Source organism: Orcinus orca, chromosome 14 (assembly GCF_937001465.1).
Source record: "Orcinus orca chromosome 14, mOrcOrc1.1, whole genome shotgun sequence".
Classification (NCBI taxonomy): Eukaryota; Metazoa; Chordata; class Mammalia; order Artiodactyla; family Delphinidae; genus Orcinus; species Orcinus orca.
Window position 1 is genome coordinate 21,885,879 of NC_064572.1, and position 17,341 is coordinate 21,903,219.

Consider the following 17,341-nt stretch of genomic DNA (forward strand, 5'->3'; position numbering starts at 1 on the left):
GAGTTGTAGTTAACTGGCTACTTCTCTGGTGCCCCAGTTCGCCTTTCTTCAAACAAGCAAACACCTTGGGACCGTACTAAAGGTCGCTTTATGACACACATATCTAATCCTTCCCTTTTCCAGCTGACAAAGGGAACTCTCTGAGCGCGCATGCGGAATACCGGACTACAAGTCCCAGCATGCTCTGAAAGGCGCCGGGAACGCCTGACCGCTGCCGTAGGTGCGGGCCGCATGAATGGAGCTTCGGGCGTAAGGCAAAGCCTACCGCCGTCCGCGCGGCCGGTACCTGCTCCCGGAGCGTGAGTGCGGGGTGTGGGCCGTGCGCGTGCGCGCTCAAAGGGAGCGCGAGGCGGGCGCGTGGCCGTTAAGGTGGGCGGCTGTAGTGCCGCGCGCCCGACTGGCCGGTAGTTGCGGGGCCTCCTGCCTCGCCGGGGGCTGCGGGCAGCCGTGGCGGCCGCCGGGGACCGCAAGGGGCGGAGGAAAGCTGGGGGCGGAGGGGGCCGGCCTCGGCACGCAGAGGAACAGCAGGGCATGCCCCGAGACAACATGGCCTCCCTGATCCAACGGATCGCCCGCCAGGCGTGCCTCACCTTCCGGGGCAGCGGGGGCAGCCGCAGCTCTTCCGACCGCGGCGAGGCGCCAGGCCCCGAGGCGCCGATGTCGCAGGGCTTCCCGGAGAACCTGAGCAAGCTGAAGAGCCTGCTGACCCAGGTCCGCGCGGAGGACCTGAACATCTCCCCGCGCAAGGCCACGCTGCAGCCGCTGAGGCCCAACCTGCCGCCAGTCACCTATATGCACATCTGCGAGACAGACGGCTTCAGCCTCGGCGTGTTCCTGCTGAAGAGCGGCACCTCCATCCCGCTGCACGACCACCCGGGCATGCACGGCATCCTCAAGGTGCTCTACGGCACCGTGCGCATCAGCTGCATGGACAAGCTGGAGGTGGGCAGCGGGCAACGGCCGCGGGCCCCGCCACCAGAGCAGCAGTTTGAGCCGCCTCTGCAGCCGAGGGAGCGGGAAGCGCTAAGGCCGGGTGTGCTGCGCTCGCGGGCGGAGTACACGGCGGCCAGCGGCCCCTGCGTCCTCACGCCACACCGGGACAACCTGCACCAGATCGACGCTGTGGAGGGGCCCGCCGCCTTCCTAGACATCCTGGCCCCGCCCTACGACCCCGACGACGGCCGGGACTGTCACTATTACCGGGTGCTGGAGCCTGTCAGGGCCAGGGAGGCCTCCGGCTCGGCCTGTGACCTGCCCCGAGAGGTGTGGCTCCTGGAGACCCCGCAGGCCGATGACTTCTGGTGCGAGGGGGAGCCCTATCCAGGTCCCAAGGTCTTCCCTTGAAGCCGCCGGCGCCCGGGATTGGTGGGCCAAAGACATGCCCTACTCGTATCTGGGCTTGGCTGACCGCGACCCATCACAAGGGCTCTCTTCCTTCCCCCAGGCCTGGGCGTTGGATCTACTGGAATGGGCTGTAGCCGCTTCCTCGGGAGCCTTGCGAAGCGCGGCGACTGGACTGCAGCCACCGGGCACCGTTTGGGGGGCGGAGCAGGCGGGGAAGCTAGGTTGTTTCCTGGCTCTGTCACTGCCACTGAGGTTTTTTGATTTGTGGGGAGGGGGCAGGGGTCTTATATGAAGCGCTTCCATCCTCAAGCCATAATGAAAATTTCCTTTCCTCTGTTCCCCGTCCTATACAAAATACACTAAGTGGTTTTCTCCGCCCCCCTCTTTGGGTAAATAGGATTTGTTTTCCACTTACGTCCTTATGCCCTTTTACTCCTTATTGTTATAGTTCTAACTTACTGACTTTGCATGACCTAGTGGTTTGAATTGTTTTTAGTTCAAGGCATTGATAAAAACTAGGTTTAAAGACATGAGCTATTATTTAAAGTGAGCTGTCCGGCCTAATGAAGTCGTTGTGAAAATTAAATCCATTTTTCCAGAGTTGGGGGATTACCCCCAAACGTAACTATGCATGTAGAGGGCAAGATTTATTTTCTTTCCTCCCCTTGCCCAGTAACCACATCTGGGTTACTCTGGCAGCATCTAATAAGAAATTCGAGCACCTGCATATCTCAGTGACAAATGGACACTTAGAGCTTCCCGATGAGTCTCCGGATCTCTGAGTTGAGCAGATTTCTTGTTGCAGATTCACCTTTAATGCAAAAACTATATTATCCTCAAGTGACTTTTTTTGTCTTAGTGTACTTTAAGAAGTAATAGGGTAATTCTGTATTTTCTAACCATAAGATTCAGAGGAGCTGAATCGGTATGCTTCCAAACAACGGAATGTAAAACACCCTTAGCCAGCTGTTGAATTCTGTGCCCATATTTACTTCCAGTATTTTCCTTCAAAAGTAGAGGAAAATGTTCATGACTGTTTCGAATTCTCTCAGGAGTTCTAGGGGTTTGATGATTCCAGCTGTGTTGTTGGTGTCAGTGTTCTCAGAACCTTGTCCCTCAAATAGGAGAGAGCCAGTGCTTGCTTCATCTAGGGTGAGTTTTCTGCAGGAAGAGAGAGAGGCACAGATGATCAAGGCTAGAAAATTGAGAATTAACTATACTGCTGGCCACTTTAGGGCACCAAAACTTGGGACAAAACACTTCCCATTCCCAACCACTTGAAATGAACAGCTGTGTTGTGACTAGTTTTATTTTTGTCCTTTTAATTGGCTGAGCTTTACCTTGTTTACAAATGTATTGACACCATTTGCTTCAGGCCAAGGAACACTCCTGTTTCCCCCTTTTTACTATTTATAGGACTCTTTTTTTCACAAAACTTTTAATTAAAAAAACTGTAGAAATAAACACATTAAAATTTGTCCAGCTGTTGTCTAAGCCCTCTTGATTGACTTGCCCATGTGGCAGTTGAGTTCTAATATCTGTAATAAAGGGAGATTTGCTATTGGTGGGAAGTGATGACCCTGTAGGGAAGCAGTATGTGCCTTTGCCTCTTTTTGCACACTGGGTTACAGAGGCCCAGAGTGAAGGAATATTTGTTCCCAAATTTAAAAATAGAATGAAAAAGCAAATTCTTAATGACTTTTCTTAAAAAACAAATTACAAAAAAGATGCTACTAAACATGATATGCCACTGTGTTGTAAAACCTGACACAAGCATAATGCATTTCTTCCAAGTTTGCTAAAATTGTTTTATGGTAGTGTCACATTCTGGTGTGGTTTAGTATACCTTAGGGGCAGTTTGAAGCAGTTCTTCAGGCCATTCAGTTTGAAATTAAATTCTAGATATGCAAATGATGATTTTCTTTAAAATTGTTCACAAAATGGGTTTTTTTCATAGCACAATGATGAATGTGTATGGTTATCACATACCTACCTGTTTTGAATTATATTGTAGCAAAAAGTTGATCAACTTACAAAGATTGTTGATAATGATATATAGGTTATACTACAATCTGGAGTACATTAAACTAACCTACAAAAACTCATTCTGGCAACAGGACAGTAATAAAAGAGAAATTGTTTTTTCAAACTTCATTATGAAAAATTTTTAAGTTCTCAAGTACAAGCAAGTTAAATGAAGAAGACTAAGGTGCTTTTCAAAAGAGTAACTGAAATTATCACAGGCCAAAACAGCATTATATCTCTCTAGTTCAATAAGAACAGTGAAACTTTTGTTTCACTAATAATTCTGAGTAAATTAATGGTGAAAAAATTAACTTGTTTTAGTGAGCCACTAAGGAAAGAATATTCTTAATACAAAGACAAAATGTGGTGCAGAAAAGCCTTGCACCTTTCTGCATAAACTGTTAGATGTGACTTAATGTGCTGCTGTTGTGTTTCCATATATTCCTGCGATATGGGTAACAACTGTGGGAAAAAAGTTGTCTTCTACAAAGACTAATGAGCACAATGATACTAATCACTTAACTTTCTGTTGAATAACAAATGCAATAATTGCCTCTCATGGGTGAGAAGTTGTCTAATACTTCTAAAGCTTTTTAATTCTCTGGTTATATCAATTCAGAGTGTTGTATATCTACCTACTACTTTATGAGAATTGATTTTTTTATTAAGCCTAATTTGCATGGATTGAGTTTAGACCAACTGCTGTTTATCAGTGAAAATGGTGAACCTTTTTTTAAAGTAATGTGTGTTTGTCAACAGGAGTGGGTTATCTGATCTTTTAATGCTAACAGCCCTTAACTTCTCCGAAAACTCACAATTTATGTTCCTTCTTTTGCATTGTTCCCTTGTAGGTGCCTTACTCTAGGCATCTCAGGAGGACTCTCATCACTCATTTATTCCAAATGACTTGGAGTCTTGTGCTCTAGCTCTACTGTTCAACGAAAAAGCAATATATCTTTAATTCAGGGCTCTGCCCATTGCTATTCAACTCTAACCTGAGGGCAGTGCCACTCCTGTAACTCTCCTGTTCTGAATTCAGAACTTCACATCACAAACAGAAGCTGACCATTGATTATTCGCGTTCAATGAGTGGCAAAGAAGGAAATCATTTGTTAAGCCCCATATAGATACTGAATCTTCTGATCCAGCGATGTTTACATTTCTAGATTAAAATCAGTGTACTTGTGGAAAATAAAGTCATTTTTGAAATTGTTGAGAGGTAAATCTTATTTGATTATTGCAAAAGGGAAAAGGAAAATATTACTTGCTATGATGCCTACATTTGAATTGCTGTTAAACATTCACAGTCTGTATGGTAAGATTATGTTGTACTAAAAACTGGGGGCCTTCTGCAGATTCTAAAGTCCAAGTAATAATATAAACTTAAAATTAATAGTTTATTTCCCTGAGTGTGATGTTTGAAACAGCCTGATTGATAAAACATCTGAAATTATTTAACATGCAATCATAACTATTTTGCTGCAACGAAAACACTCCTTTTATATTTAACCTGAGGAAAATAAGCTAGTGTAAGAAAACAAAAATACGTTCACGGAGGAAAGAACCTTTGGACTTAAATATTTTCTTGTCTTTCCTTTTTCTGTAAAGTTTATTTAATTGTAGTTTGGATTGGCAGCATTTTAGGCAGTTGTGATGATACTGACCATTCTTTCCCACCACCACCACCCCTCAAAGTAGTATCGAACTGTTAAAGCATCACTACAGCCATTTCTAATATATGCCAAACAATTTGCCTTCATTAGCAGTTAGGATATTGAAATTAAATAGCCTGGTTTATGAATAATTGGAAACCTTATTTAGGTTTAATAGACCTATTTTTAATGTGTACTGAACCATCTCAACTGCATTATGATCTTTAAGGAATTACTCTCCAGAAGTTTATTTTTAATAATTCCCAGTAACAGCTGAAACATCAATAATATTATTTAATAAAGCATATTGAACAAAAGAAAGCAGACAGCTTTATATGCTTTATTTCTTGAGCAAAGTAAAAAAATGAGACACCTGTGAACAGTACCCTGAATGTTTCAAGCAGATAAAATCTGATTAAAGATTGACCTATTGAAATCAAGGAGTAAAATCCACAAGGTTGGCTCTGAAAAAACACCAAGGTGTGTTCCTTATGGTATGTATGTTATGCCACTTCACCAAGCCCACATCAAGGCAAATCACCAATATGTATTTCATCTTATTGAAAAGAGATTTTTAGTCTGTTGCTTTGTTAACAATTGTTTACATTGTCTTAATTGAAGGTGCTCTGAAATTAAAATTTGGCAAGACAATTATAAATAACATAAAACTTAGGTGTATTATATTTTAATATAATGACATATTGGTAGGAGAGTAGTATCATTAAAAACACAATTATCAAAATGTGGCATTGTTTTATACATGCTTCTTTAAGAAAATTGGCCAAGCAAGGACGATAGTATGCTGACAAGCTAGGAAATATGAATCTAATGGAATGACACCAGTCACTAGAACAATCTGACACTGAAGTTTAGAAACTTCCATTTAGTAGTTATTAGAGGTATTGTGCACCTTTGAAATAAGGACAGGAAGGAAATAAGGGTTAGTTACCTTCACAAATTAGATTTCGAATTCTAGTGCTGGTAAGGGCAAAAAGTAGTTTCCAGGAGAAGCTGCCACTGCTGTTATCAGCCACACCTGAGAGAGTCTAACAGTGCCAAAGGACAAACAGATGACAGGGTTTTCAGATGATGTAGCTAAACAGTGGGCACTCCAGTGTGTTACATTTGTGTAAGGATCCAGAGGCAGCAAGTTACGTTAAATGATATTTAGGTCCAATTTTAGAGTAAAGAAAGATAACTTCACAAATACAATCTGCATTGTATGATACATAGATAACTATTGGGGGGGTGAATTTATATTTTAAAATCACTACAAAAGGCTTGCAGTAAAATGACCCCTATAGTGTATTGTTTTGCAAACCATTATCCAGTGCCATGGAGGACCACTTTTGCCTATTTGATTCAGATTGTCTTTGAGGTTTTCTTAAGGCTGGTATACACTTATCTAAAAAGGTGAACGTTTTAATAGTCTCCAGACCCACCAAACCTATGGCAGTGTAATGATCCTTCTGAATAGGTGTAATTGGGGAGACAAGGCTGGAGAGAAATGAGTCCTGGGGTAATTCCTTTGTCAGCCTATTAATGCTGTCATCAGCAGTGTCTGAGTGCATTTTTGATCTGAAGAGGTGATAGCGCTTTTCAAAAAGTTTTCTGCGGTCATGAGAGTAATCCTGGAACCTGAAAGTCATTTCCAGCTTGACCACGCCACCACACTTTCCACAAAGCCACATCTCGTCTGAGTTCCTGGCCCTGGTCAGGGTTCTGAAAACAGCCGCAAATGTGTAGTCTCCGAGTGGGCACTTGTTTGTAAGTATTTATTTTCCGGAGCCCACTCAGGAGCAGAGAGAAGTTATAGGCTGTTATAGAGGATGGAACAATGAGTCAAAACAACGCCTCCCCACTTTTACACTAATGCATGGGGGAAATCCCCAGAACACTAGCGTTTGATTGTGAATGGAGATTGCTTTGGGGTGAGAGGGCTGGTGTCAGAAAGGCAAGCAAAGAAGACTTGGAGATCCTGGCTTGGTCAAAGTACTAAAACCCACTGAGTACTGTTGAAGTCCCACCCAATAAATCTTTCATAAGTAATTTCTGCAGCAAAAATATTGTTGAAAAGTATTTATTTACACCATAGTCATAAACCATTCCTTATCTGAACTTTAGTTAGTGGTTTTGTGTTAGAATAAATCATTTATATTTCCACAACTATTAAGAGCTAATAACCAAACAAGTCAGCTCCAGTAGCATTATTTACATTCCCATCTGCAATTTGACTACAAAGGTAACACTTTTAAGTCACAAAACAGAGCATACAAAAATATACTTTCTAAAAAAAATTCCAAATATTAATAGGCAGAAATATACAGCCATACTAAACCCAGGGAATAATGGTTTTTTTTTCCATAGTAAGGCAATCCATTTACATGCAGACCCTGTAACATTGTCTACATCACACAAGGCACCAAGGACACTTCCAACACAATTGCATGCATCCTAGTTTCAGAGAATATATGTACATCCCCCTTTAAATAAGTTAACCTCTGACTCATTTTGAGATCATAAATGCTTTACTTTTTTTCCCAAAGGTTCAGAACTTGGAGAACAGTGCACATCAAAAATACACAAAATCTGAATGGATATACACTGAAAAAATAGTCTTTACATTTCTCAAGCCACTCAAAAAGGAGCAGATATTGCTATGTCCCTCCCATCACATTGCACTTCTGTTCTCGGAGTTTATAATACATATTGCTTAAAGGGTTGAGATGACTAGATAAGCTTTGATTCACTGTTCTAGGGCCACAGAATGCAGCTTTATAAAGGCCATGCTTCACCCACTGTACAGCATCCCCCAAATCAGTCCCAAGCCATAAAGTGCACATCAGTTTTGCTTCTGCCTTTTTTGCTATCCCCACCTGAAGGGATGAGCATCTCCCAACCTACTGTAGAAAAAGTCTCAGATCATTTCTGACATCCAGAGTCAAAAACCTGTAACCAGTCAAAGTAAGAGAGCGGAAAAAAACCTAGCCAAACAACCCTTTAAAGTAGGGTCATGCCTCAGCCCTCTAGGCCAGGGACCCCCACCCAACCCCCTTCTGAGCCTCCCCATTACCTTGGGGTGACAGTCAACTCACCTAAGAGAGACTAAGGTGGGCTAACTTTTAGGAAGGACCTGCTTCTAAGTGGAAAGGGGAGGGGGCAGTGCTAGGCTCCTAAGGCCCTTTGCCCAAGGAAATGAGGGAAGGGCAGGAATGGGTGGTAGTGTTTGTCGTGCAGCTCCAGTGGATGAAGGGCCTCAAGGAGCTGGTGTGTCAACCTGAGTCTCATCTCAAGGTGTCCGGGTCCGAGATGAGCAAGGGCCGAGGGACCCTCCACCAATAGTGCTGCTGTTGCTGCCGCACAGGGTGCCCCCAGCCTGCGCGCCCCCAGTGCAGGAGGTGGTAGAGGCGGCCGGCACCGACGAGGAGGGGCCACCGCTCTTGCGTTCCTTCTGCCTCAGGTGGATCTTGGTGTGGCGCTTCCTCTCATCACTCCGGGCAAACTTGCGGCCACAGTAATCACAGGCAAAGGGCTTCTCGCCAGTGTGGGTGCGGATGTGGGTAGTGAGGTGATCACTGCGGCTGAAGTTGCGCATGCAGATCCGACACTGGAAGGGCTTGTGCCCCGTGTGGATTCGGATGTGCCGTGTTAGCTCGTCGGAGCGGGAGAAGCGCCGGTCACAGCCTTCTGCTGGGCACGGGTAGGGCCTCTCATGCACTGGGGTCTTGCTAGGCCTGTTGGGGTACTTTCGAGGCCTCAAAATAGGCCGCAGCGGCAGATGGTGTGGGTTATAGGCGGCAGCAGCAGCAGCTGCGGAGCCACTGCCAGGTAGCCGGGGTCCCTCGCTGCCTCCACTGGCCCCTGGCCCTGTGGCCCCAGCACTGGGCCCTCCCAGGGTAAAGTTGCGGATGGTGGAAAGTGGAGTGAGTGGAGGGGGGACTCGCAGGGAGTCCAGGGGGCAGGGAAAGGGCTTGCGGTCTGGGCCAGCTGCACCATGTAGGTCTCTCTGGCACGGTGATGGGAAAAATCCAGGATAGTCTGGGATCATGGGGAAGAGACCTGGGTCCGTGGCTGGCTTGGGGGATGGGTAGGAAGGAGGTGGTGGGTAGGCCAGAGAGGAGGAGGTGGAGGTTGTGGCTGCCGACAGGAACGCCGAGGGGTCCTGGTAGAGGTCTCCTGCACAGCCAGAATAAGGAGGAGGCGGCGGTGGAGAGTAGAGGTGGTCCAGGTCAGGCTGGGTCTGGGACATGGCGCACACACCCAAGGGTCCAGTGGCCAGTGGGTTGGGGGAGGCAGAGGTGACGCTGGATGAGGCTGTGGTGGAAGCTGGGGAGGTGACCCCTTGCAGGATGCCTGCACTCACAATGTTGATGATGCCTTCTGGGTAGCAGCTAGCACCGGGGTACTGGGGGTCGATGGAGAACTTGCCCATGTAAGTGAAGGTCTGGTTTCGGGGTGCAGAGACAGGAGCAAAGCTGCTGGGATATGGGAGATCCAAGGACCTCTTCTCTCCAGTCATGTCAATGTTGATCATGCCATCTGGGGAGGGGAAAGGAAGAATGGAGGTGGAGCAATGAGAATGCAGCCAAGAATCCCTTCTCACCCCCGTCTCACATGAGTCCAACCCCAAGGCCCAGGATCTTACACTGTAGAGCTGAGGCGGAGTTCAACAGGTGAGGAAATTGTGGCTCAAAGACAGAAGAGGCTAGCCCAATATCCTACTGTGGCAGCCAGTGACAGTCTAGGACGCAAACTACCTCCAGGAAAGCAGATGAGCTACTCCCAACCCCCATATACAGCCATCTGTGGCTCTAGTCCCCAATAAAAACACCCAAAAATAGCAACAGGAGTATTAAAAATTCCCCATCTGCCTGGAACTTCTCTCCCTCTCCTTTGCCTGGGGGGGTCCCACGGCTGGGGCAGACACCACCCAGAAGACTGATCCCAGCCACTGCCGCGAAGGTGTCAGCCTGAGAGGTGAGCCAAAGAAGGGGGTCAATGATTTCCCAGCTGCTCCCCATCCCAGGTGCCTTCCTTTCCTCCCTCTCCCACTGCTGGAGGGAATCGGGCTCTGCGATGGAAGGAGTCTATAGGTTCCCTTCCCCTCCCAACCTTTTCAGCCTTGCCCGACACGCGCGCGTCCTCGCCCCAGCCCAAAGACAGTGGCAGGGCTTCGGGGAAGGCGCGGGGGTTGCGGGAGACCACTTTCCACCGCATCGCCAAGGAGACTCGCGGCACCGGTGCCCGATGGGCTTCCCTCGGCAGCCAGGGGGCCGCTTCCCGCCGTTGCCCGCCCTCCACCTCCTCCTCCCCGAGTGGTCAACCCCCTCAATTTCGCGGGCGGCGCGCAGGTGGGGGCGCTCCTGCAGGCCGCAGGGGGAGCGCGCTCCGAGATTTTCCCCGGGTCTCCTCTGCCGAGGAGGGAGCAGCGGACGCTTTCCTCTGGGGCTTCTCCGCCGCTCGGCTCTCCAGACGCGCAGCTTTCCTCCAGAGCCCCGAACTTTCCCGTCACTTTGCCCCTACCCCGGGAGAGGGGAGACTGGGGTGCGGCCAGCGGAAAGGCCCGCACAAGCCCAGAAGCCTGGTGGGGCACCTCTCCTACTCTCACCCCTCGCCCGCCGGGGGCTGGGCGCGCCGCGGCGCACGCACGCTCGCTCGCTGGCAACCTGGTGCATCTGCCCGCGCGTCCAGCTCCAACGCCCGGATCCCCGCTCACGCGGGCTCCTCCTGCACCCCCTTCCATTCTTCAAAGCCAGTTCAGTCAACGCCGTCCACCTCGCGCCCCGGCCCTCTCCTCCAAGTCCTGCACATGCACCGAAACCCCCCCACCATCTCCGAGCTGCGTGGGTCCCGGTCCGCGAAGGGGGCAAGCGGCTTACCTCCGGCCACTCCGTTCATCTGGTCAAAGGGGCCTCCCAGTTCGGCATTGGGGAAGATGGTCACCGACGTCGCGGCGAGGTCCTCCACCGGGTAGATGTTGTCAGACAGCTGGTGCACAAAACCACTGAGAGTTACTGGGATTTTGTCTACGGCCTTGGCGGTCATCATTTGCTCCTCGCACAACCTGGAGACCCAACTCCCTCGCTACCTGGAGTGTCAGAGAAGCCGTTTTGGAGAGGGATTGGACTGAGCCTAGGCAGGTATCTCCTTTTGCCCTCCACACTTAAAGGCAACTACCCACCTCAAAAAAAAAAAATCTAACAAATAAAACTAGCAAACAAGTTGCTTTTTTTTTAAGAAGAAAAATGGCTATTTGCCACTGACTCTCTCCTGTGTTCCGGCTGGGAAGCCAGGAGTTGCTGGTGTAGTGTTATTATAACAGTCAGTGTGTCCCCTCGCCGAGCTATTAATCAATTGCTGCTCTCCTGGTTAGACGGAAAGTGTTGCTCTAAGTATTTATGGGCAGGTCCTCAATGCCCGTGACGTCACTGCCCATATATGGACTGAGGAACAGGGCTGGGCCAGGCGGCTTTTGCCGTCACATGGCCGATTTGCATAGGGGCTCGGCTGCGCGGGCTCCTCCGGGCTCGCGACTCCCGGCTGGCAGCCCGCGAGGATCCATGGGGGTCTGGGGCGCGGGGCCCGAGCCGCAGGCCGGATCCAGAGCGCAGGGCCGGACGGGGTTAGGGCGCGCCACGGGTCCGGCTTAGACCACTGTGGGAGAGCGATCGGTCCGGGCTGCGGCGCGGCCTCCCGGGCGGGGAGGAATTCCGGTTCTCCGGGACTTTCCAAAAAAGGCGAAGATCCGGTGCCGGCAGCTCCGCCTCCCCAGCCCTTGTTTGGGAGCCATTCCGGAAAATTAAACTTCGGAAAGAAACCGAGCGGAGCCGAGACACTACAGTCAAACCCCTACTCACTTTCTTGGCAGCTCAAAACCGCAAGCAAAAGGAGGCAGAGAAGAAAAAAAAAAAAAAAGCTGCATGCATTCACGGAAGCTGACTGCTTTTTTCTGAATTACTTGGTGGAAAGAAGTAGCTGGTGATAAGAGTGAATGCGGTATTGCTTTTTTGGAAAGTCTGTTCTATTTATACAGGAGCGAAAACGGAACAGGTTTGGGGTTGTTTGTTTGTTTAAGTATTTTGGGCACCTTGGGGCGGGGGGGGAGCTCCCTAGGAGGAGCAGATAACTGCGGGGAGCTTCGAGAGAAATCCTCAGCCGGAGACACCCCCCCCTTCCTCTGCCCGCGCGCTCCCCGCCCCCCTTCAGCTGCTGCGCGGAACGGGCGCCCTTCCCGGCGCGTCTGGGCGGTCGGCAGTGTGGGGGCGTCCAGATGGAGGCTTGGACACTCACCCTGCCCCGCCACACACGCGCACACACTCTTACACTCACACACGCTCCACTTCCGCTGCACACACTCCTGCCCCCGCCACCTTCTTCACACACCCACTCGCACACCTTACGCTACACACCTCCCTGTTGACAGCGCGCTCGTGCGCTCGCCTCGCCAACAGAATGCCTGGTCGGCAGAGTGGGCGCCTGGGTTTGCTGAACAGGCTGCTCTGCGAAGACACCCATCCTCACCTTCACTGCCTGTACTTGCCGCCACCGCAGTCATCCACCCCCGAAAGCCTACCCTCCGAAGGTGCGCTCTGCCCGCACCCGAGCGCTACTCCAGAACACACACATAAGGAGGAATATTCTTCCTATCCCTGGCCAAGAGCCACCTCGGGGAGCCGAGCGAGGTCCAGAGTGACAGCAAACGGTGACGCTAACGCCAGTTTCGAGTAGCCATCACCGTACGCGCTTTTCCCTTTGCGTGTAAAAAAAAAAAAAAAAAAAAACTGGCCCTGATGGGAACCTTTCTGCTTAGTTCCCAAAGCAATTTTTAAAAACTTTTCAGAGGTCCAGATAGCGGTGGGTTCTGACTGGCTGCACAGACCGCTTTTATCTCCCGGCGCGCCCTGGCCCACCCTCCCCACCCCCGCCGGAGCGCTCCTGGCCTGGCTGGGGCTCCGTAGGAGGTTGGTCTCAATTGCTCAAACCTGGCGAGTGGCCGCCTGCCGGACCCTTTCCCGCCCCCAAAGCAGCCAAGGCCTGGCGTAGGGCGCGGGACAGCCTCTAGGGCCCAGCCCTGCCCTTTCCCGCGGCGGGCCAGGACGGCCCCAGCCTCGTGGGGGCCCGGGCGGCCGAGAGCCACGGCGCCACGCCGTGGAAGAAGCGCGGCGCTGCAGGCGGCTTCCCGGCCGCTCACCTGCCACGGCCGCAGCCGCTGCGAGTCCGCTCCCGCCCGGCCCCGCGCGCGGCAGTCAGGACCCCGGGGCAGCGGTGAGCTGCCTCTGCTTCTCCTCCGGCGCTCCGGTTCTCCCCCTGCCCGCCGCGAAATTGGTTCTCCCGCGGACGGCCATCTTCCTGACTTCAAACGCCCAGAGAAAATTTGGGAAAGTTTCTCGCTTGCGCTGCGCGCTCTTTTCCAATTGGAGATAAAAATTAAAGGAAAAAGGAAGGAAATCGCAGCAAAATTAGCACCCTTGTAGGTACCCCACCCTCGGCAAAAACGTGGAAAGTCCCGTTTCTGAAAAAAGAAAAGAAAGCTGCACTCTTACCACGTGCGCCGGCCCGCTCCGCCTGCGCTCCGGCCCGTCCTGCGGCCCCCGCGCTGACCACCGGCAAGACGACGCCTCGGAGGGGAGCCCGACTCGCATCTCCAGCCCTGAGTCTGAAAGAAGGGGTGGGGGGGACCGAATTATGCAAATATGGGTCGTGGCAGCGGGGCTCGGGTTACGGCCCCCGGCGGCCTCCGAGGTAAGGCACCCACCGGTGGCAAGCGCAGGCGCCGCGACTGGTTGCGCTTCGCTCCTCTCCACGCACGTGGGCGGGCGGGTGAGTCGCCGGGGCCGCCGGGCGGTGGGCGCCGCTGCCAACCCCGCCGGCGGCCACAGCGCGCTGCCCGGAGGGGGAGCTCCTGGACGCCCGAGTACGGGGCGAGCTGGGCGCAGAGGGCAGGGCGCAGGCTGGGGGCGGCCCGGGAGAGGGTGAGCCGCGCGCTCTTCGCCTGCTGCTCTTCCCGAAGGAGGAGGCTGAGTGGGGGTCAGATTGGGACCCCAACGAGGAGAGGCGGGATTACCCGGCCGGTCAGAGAAGCACGTTAGAGTAAATGGGAGTGACTGACCCTGGAATAATTCGCGGTTTTCCAACAACTCACACCTACTTAAGAGCTGCGCTACGTCAAGCCAGCCGTGAGCCGGGGGTGGGTTGGGGGCAGGGGCAAGCAACAGTTGCAGGGAGGCTATGCAGGCTACCGGGAAGGTGCCTGGGGGCAGTCCTGGGAGGGCTTCCCTGAATCTCCGCTGGAAACGGGTCAGTAGATTCCCTCTCTCCCCCCCTCTCTCTCTCTTAAGAGTGATAATGGAACAAAGTCTAGGCATACTCATTTCAAGCCAGCCATCCGGAGGATGGGTAATAAGTTCAGAAAGCTGAAGTAACTTGCCTAAGTCACGCAGCTGATAAGGGGTGGTGTCCAAAATTGGAACCGGGTCTTCTGACTCCAGGTACAATGCGCTGGATGCTACATCATTCATATGGGAAAACCCAGTTCCGGAAACTGAATGGCTCTTTGAGGACTGGGAGCGTGGCTTAGCCACTAGGAAAGAAACAGGTCACCTTAGACAACGTCATTTCTTTTCTCTGGCATTTCGGAAAGGAGGAAAGCTGAGATCAGGGGTTTCAAAAGGAAGGGACAAGGGACTGTCATGGACATACCCCCCTCCCCAAACGAGGAAGAATTTGAGTTCTTGGCCTTTCGCAGCCTGTGCTATGGATGGAGTGACCAGGTTCGCACAAAACCACTATACGAATAGTCTCTGTAATAAAATAAGCCAATCCCACGGTATCCTTCCTGGAGTGAAGAAGTGAGAAAAAAAAAGAGGTAGAGACAAATAAAAAATCACAAAGGTGTTTACAGAGGAAGATGCTGTGCTGGGGAGGGGAGGAAGGGGGGAAGGGGGAAGGTGGCAGTTGAATACAGAGATGTACCATGGTCTCTACTTTTAGGCACTTGAGCTTATTCTGATCAAAAGCTGAACAAATAAATGCTTTTCTTTAAAATAGATTGGTCAAAATGCTCAAGTAAATGGAGTGCTCCAAGATGTATTAGGGTTATTAAAAGAGTAACAAATCGATGCCAGATGCTGATCTGCTTTGTCCTGATTCCAGACCCAGAAAGTAAAAGAGGAAGGAAGCAGAGGTGCCCCTAAGTGGGCTTGCCCTGTGGTGGGGGTGAGGAGGAGGGAAGGCAGCCTGCGGCTCCTGGCTGGCTCTCAGGGTCCACTCTCTGAGTGCTTTTCAGCTTTTTTTCCACAGTGTGGACTTGAGAATCACAATCAGCCGTGAGGCATGTCACAAATAATTTGGTAACATTTGCGTTTTGATTTATTAAGAAACATTTTTGAACATCATTATAGACTATTGCTATTAACGTGTCATTTTCACTCACTTCCATTCTAATACTGCCACTGGAGTGAGAAAGAAGGGTCAGAATTGCTCTTAACCGTGGACACACACAAGGGTGTGGATCCTGAACTCAAATGGCATAGGACATGTGAACCTCAGTGATAAACAGGCTAATTTCCAACTCTGCCACATGGCGAAGCCTTCCTTAAAGGTGCCCCGTGTGCTGAGAAAACTGATAAATGCCTCCCTACATTCAGCATCTCACTACAAATCTGGTAATCCCAGAGGCTGTAAACCAAACCGAGATTATGCCAGTCAAAGTTGTTGGGAAGCCTGAGAGAATGATTACTTCACACCAGTGCAACCAAATGTGCAACCAAAGTCTTGTTTTGTCGGCACAAATAATCTGGACGGGAGAAGCAAGACCCCTGTGATCTTATTTTGTAGCGGCGGCAGCACTGGCCTAAACAGAAGGTGCTCAGGTTCCCTTTAGGGTGAACTATTGTAGGTCAACAGATATTTCTTGAGCATTTACTATGTGTCAAGACTGTGCCAAACCCTGGGCTACAGTGGTGCCTAAAACCAGGCCTGGTTCCCACCCTCCATGGAGCTTACAGTCAATCACACAAATATACAGTTGTAAAGAATGACAATGTTTGACCCCAATGAAGAAAAAGAACAAAGGATCCAACTGAATCGAGGAGGTTGAGGAAGGCTTCTCTAATCTAAGCAGAGATCTGAAGAATGTGCAAGGATTAGGGGAAGGTCAGTGGATAGAGCATTCCAGGGAGAAAAAGCCCGTGCGGAAGGCCCCGAGGTGGGGGGAAGCAAAGTACATTTGTGGAATAAAGAAAGTTCAGTGTGGGTGGAAACCTCCAGTCAGTCTTCCGTGCCTAGTGTACTGGAGCTGAGGGTAGCCAATACAGTCAGGCTCCTTGAAAGCCCCTTCCCTTTTCCCACCCCTAAGAGATTTTAACCTCTACGACTCTCCTTTTTCTCTGCCATTATCTTTTCTGGATAATGACAATGGCATTATAAGTTTTACATTTGAGATTTTTTTTTTTTAACCACTCAGCTTCTGCAACATGCCAACAAGATTTCAGCAAGAAAAGAACATATACAGAAACGCTTATTGGCATCAGCATTCTGCTTCAGTGACAGTCTTCATGAAATAACATTCCTTAGTTGTCTATTTCTCAATGTGGAAATGACAGACAATGCGAATTTTGTCCCATTTAAAATGAATAGAGGGGAGAAGTGCAGTCTTTCTAGTAGAAACACATCATGTCAAATCTACAGATCACTTTAGCATTGCTGGCAAATAATAAAAGGTAAATTAATGCATTACTTATCACCATTAAGACAAGGTGCATATCGACTTAGGGTCCAGGTTAATAAGTGGTAGTCTGTCAGTCCAGTCATTGAGGCTCGAAGCAAAATCTCCATTCCAAATCACACCTTTTTATGCCCTTAAATTTAAAATCTTTCAGCTTATATATTTAATTGTACAAAAAATGAAGTTCACTACAACTAGGGTATTCCTGGATTTTTTAAAAGCACATATCACTAGCCTGCTTACATTACCAGATTACAGGAAGCAATTTTTCTTTTTCCAAATAATGCCAGACATCCTATAGAAGCTTTGTTTTTATACTGAGAAAAGGACGGAGCAAATCGGTGCACCTAGTTGTCAGAGCAGTTCTTTTTCAGCATTTAAACCAAAAAAGAAAAAAAAACCCAAACATTTCATTTTTCAACTGAATAATCTTGATAAGAATGGTCACTATTTCTTGTGGTTATTAAATGAGCTCTGGAGGCCCATCTGGTCTGGGTTCAGATCCTAGGTCCTGCGTTCAAATCCTAGATCCTGGGTTCAAATCCCAACTGACAGTACCTGGCTGTGTGTTCTTAACTAAGTCATATAATTTTTC

General features: G+C 49.6%; 2 protein-coding genes across 4 annotated transcripts; one reads left to right on the plus strand and one right to left on the minus strand.

Moving 5' to 3' along the window:
• Nucleotides 1–169: 169 nt before the first annotated feature.
• On the plus strand, nucleotides 170–4,583 carry ADO (2-aminoethanethiol dioxygenase). The gene has a single exon (XM_004279984.4). The coding sequence runs from the start codon at nucleotides 532–534 to the stop codon at nucleotides 1,342–1,344; it is 813 nt and encodes a 270-aa protein (XP_004280032.1). The 5' UTR covers nucleotides 170–531; the 3' UTR covers nucleotides 1,345–4,583.
• Nucleotides 4,584–7,085: 2,502 nt separating this feature from the next.
• On the minus strand, nucleotides 7,086–13,583 carry EGR2 (early growth response 2). 3 transcript variants are annotated; one of them, XM_049697191.1, is made up of 3 exons: nucleotides 13,565–13,583; nucleotides 10,901–11,009; nucleotides 7,086–9,560 (listed from the first exon to the last, which is right to left on the minus strand). In XM_049697191.1, the coding sequence occupies exons 2-3, from the start codon at nucleotides 10,917–10,919 to the stop codon at nucleotides 8,311–8,313; spliced, it is 1,269 nt and encodes a 422-aa protein (XP_049553148.1). In that variant the 5' UTR covers nucleotides 10,920–11,009; nucleotides 13,565–13,583; the 3' UTR covers nucleotides 7,086–8,310. The 3 variants fall into 3 exon arrangements, with proteins under 3 accessions (XP_049553148.1, XP_049553147.1, XP_012392235.1); XM_049697190.1 differs by lacking the exon at nucleotides 13,565–13,583 and adding an exon at nucleotides 11,110–11,932; XM_012536781.3 differs by lacking the exon at nucleotides 13,565–13,583 and having other exon boundaries at nucleotides 10,901–11,932.
• Nucleotides 13,584–17,341: the final 3,758 nt, after the last annotated feature.

Excerpts from the sequence above, each read along its gene's own strand:
- ADO (XM_004279984.4), top strand. The coding sequence starts at position 532 with ATGCCCCGAGACAACATGGCCTCCCTGATCCAACGGATCGCCCGCCAG.
- EGR2 (XM_012536781.3), bottom strand. The coding sequence starts at position 11,069 with ATGATGACCGCCAAGGCCGTAGACAAAATCCCAGTAACTCTCAGTGGT. Across the intron at positions 9,561-10,900 it reads GATGAACGGAGTGGCCGGAG|ATGGCATGATCAACATTGAC; the intron begins GTAAGCCGCTTG and ends TCCCCTCCCCAG.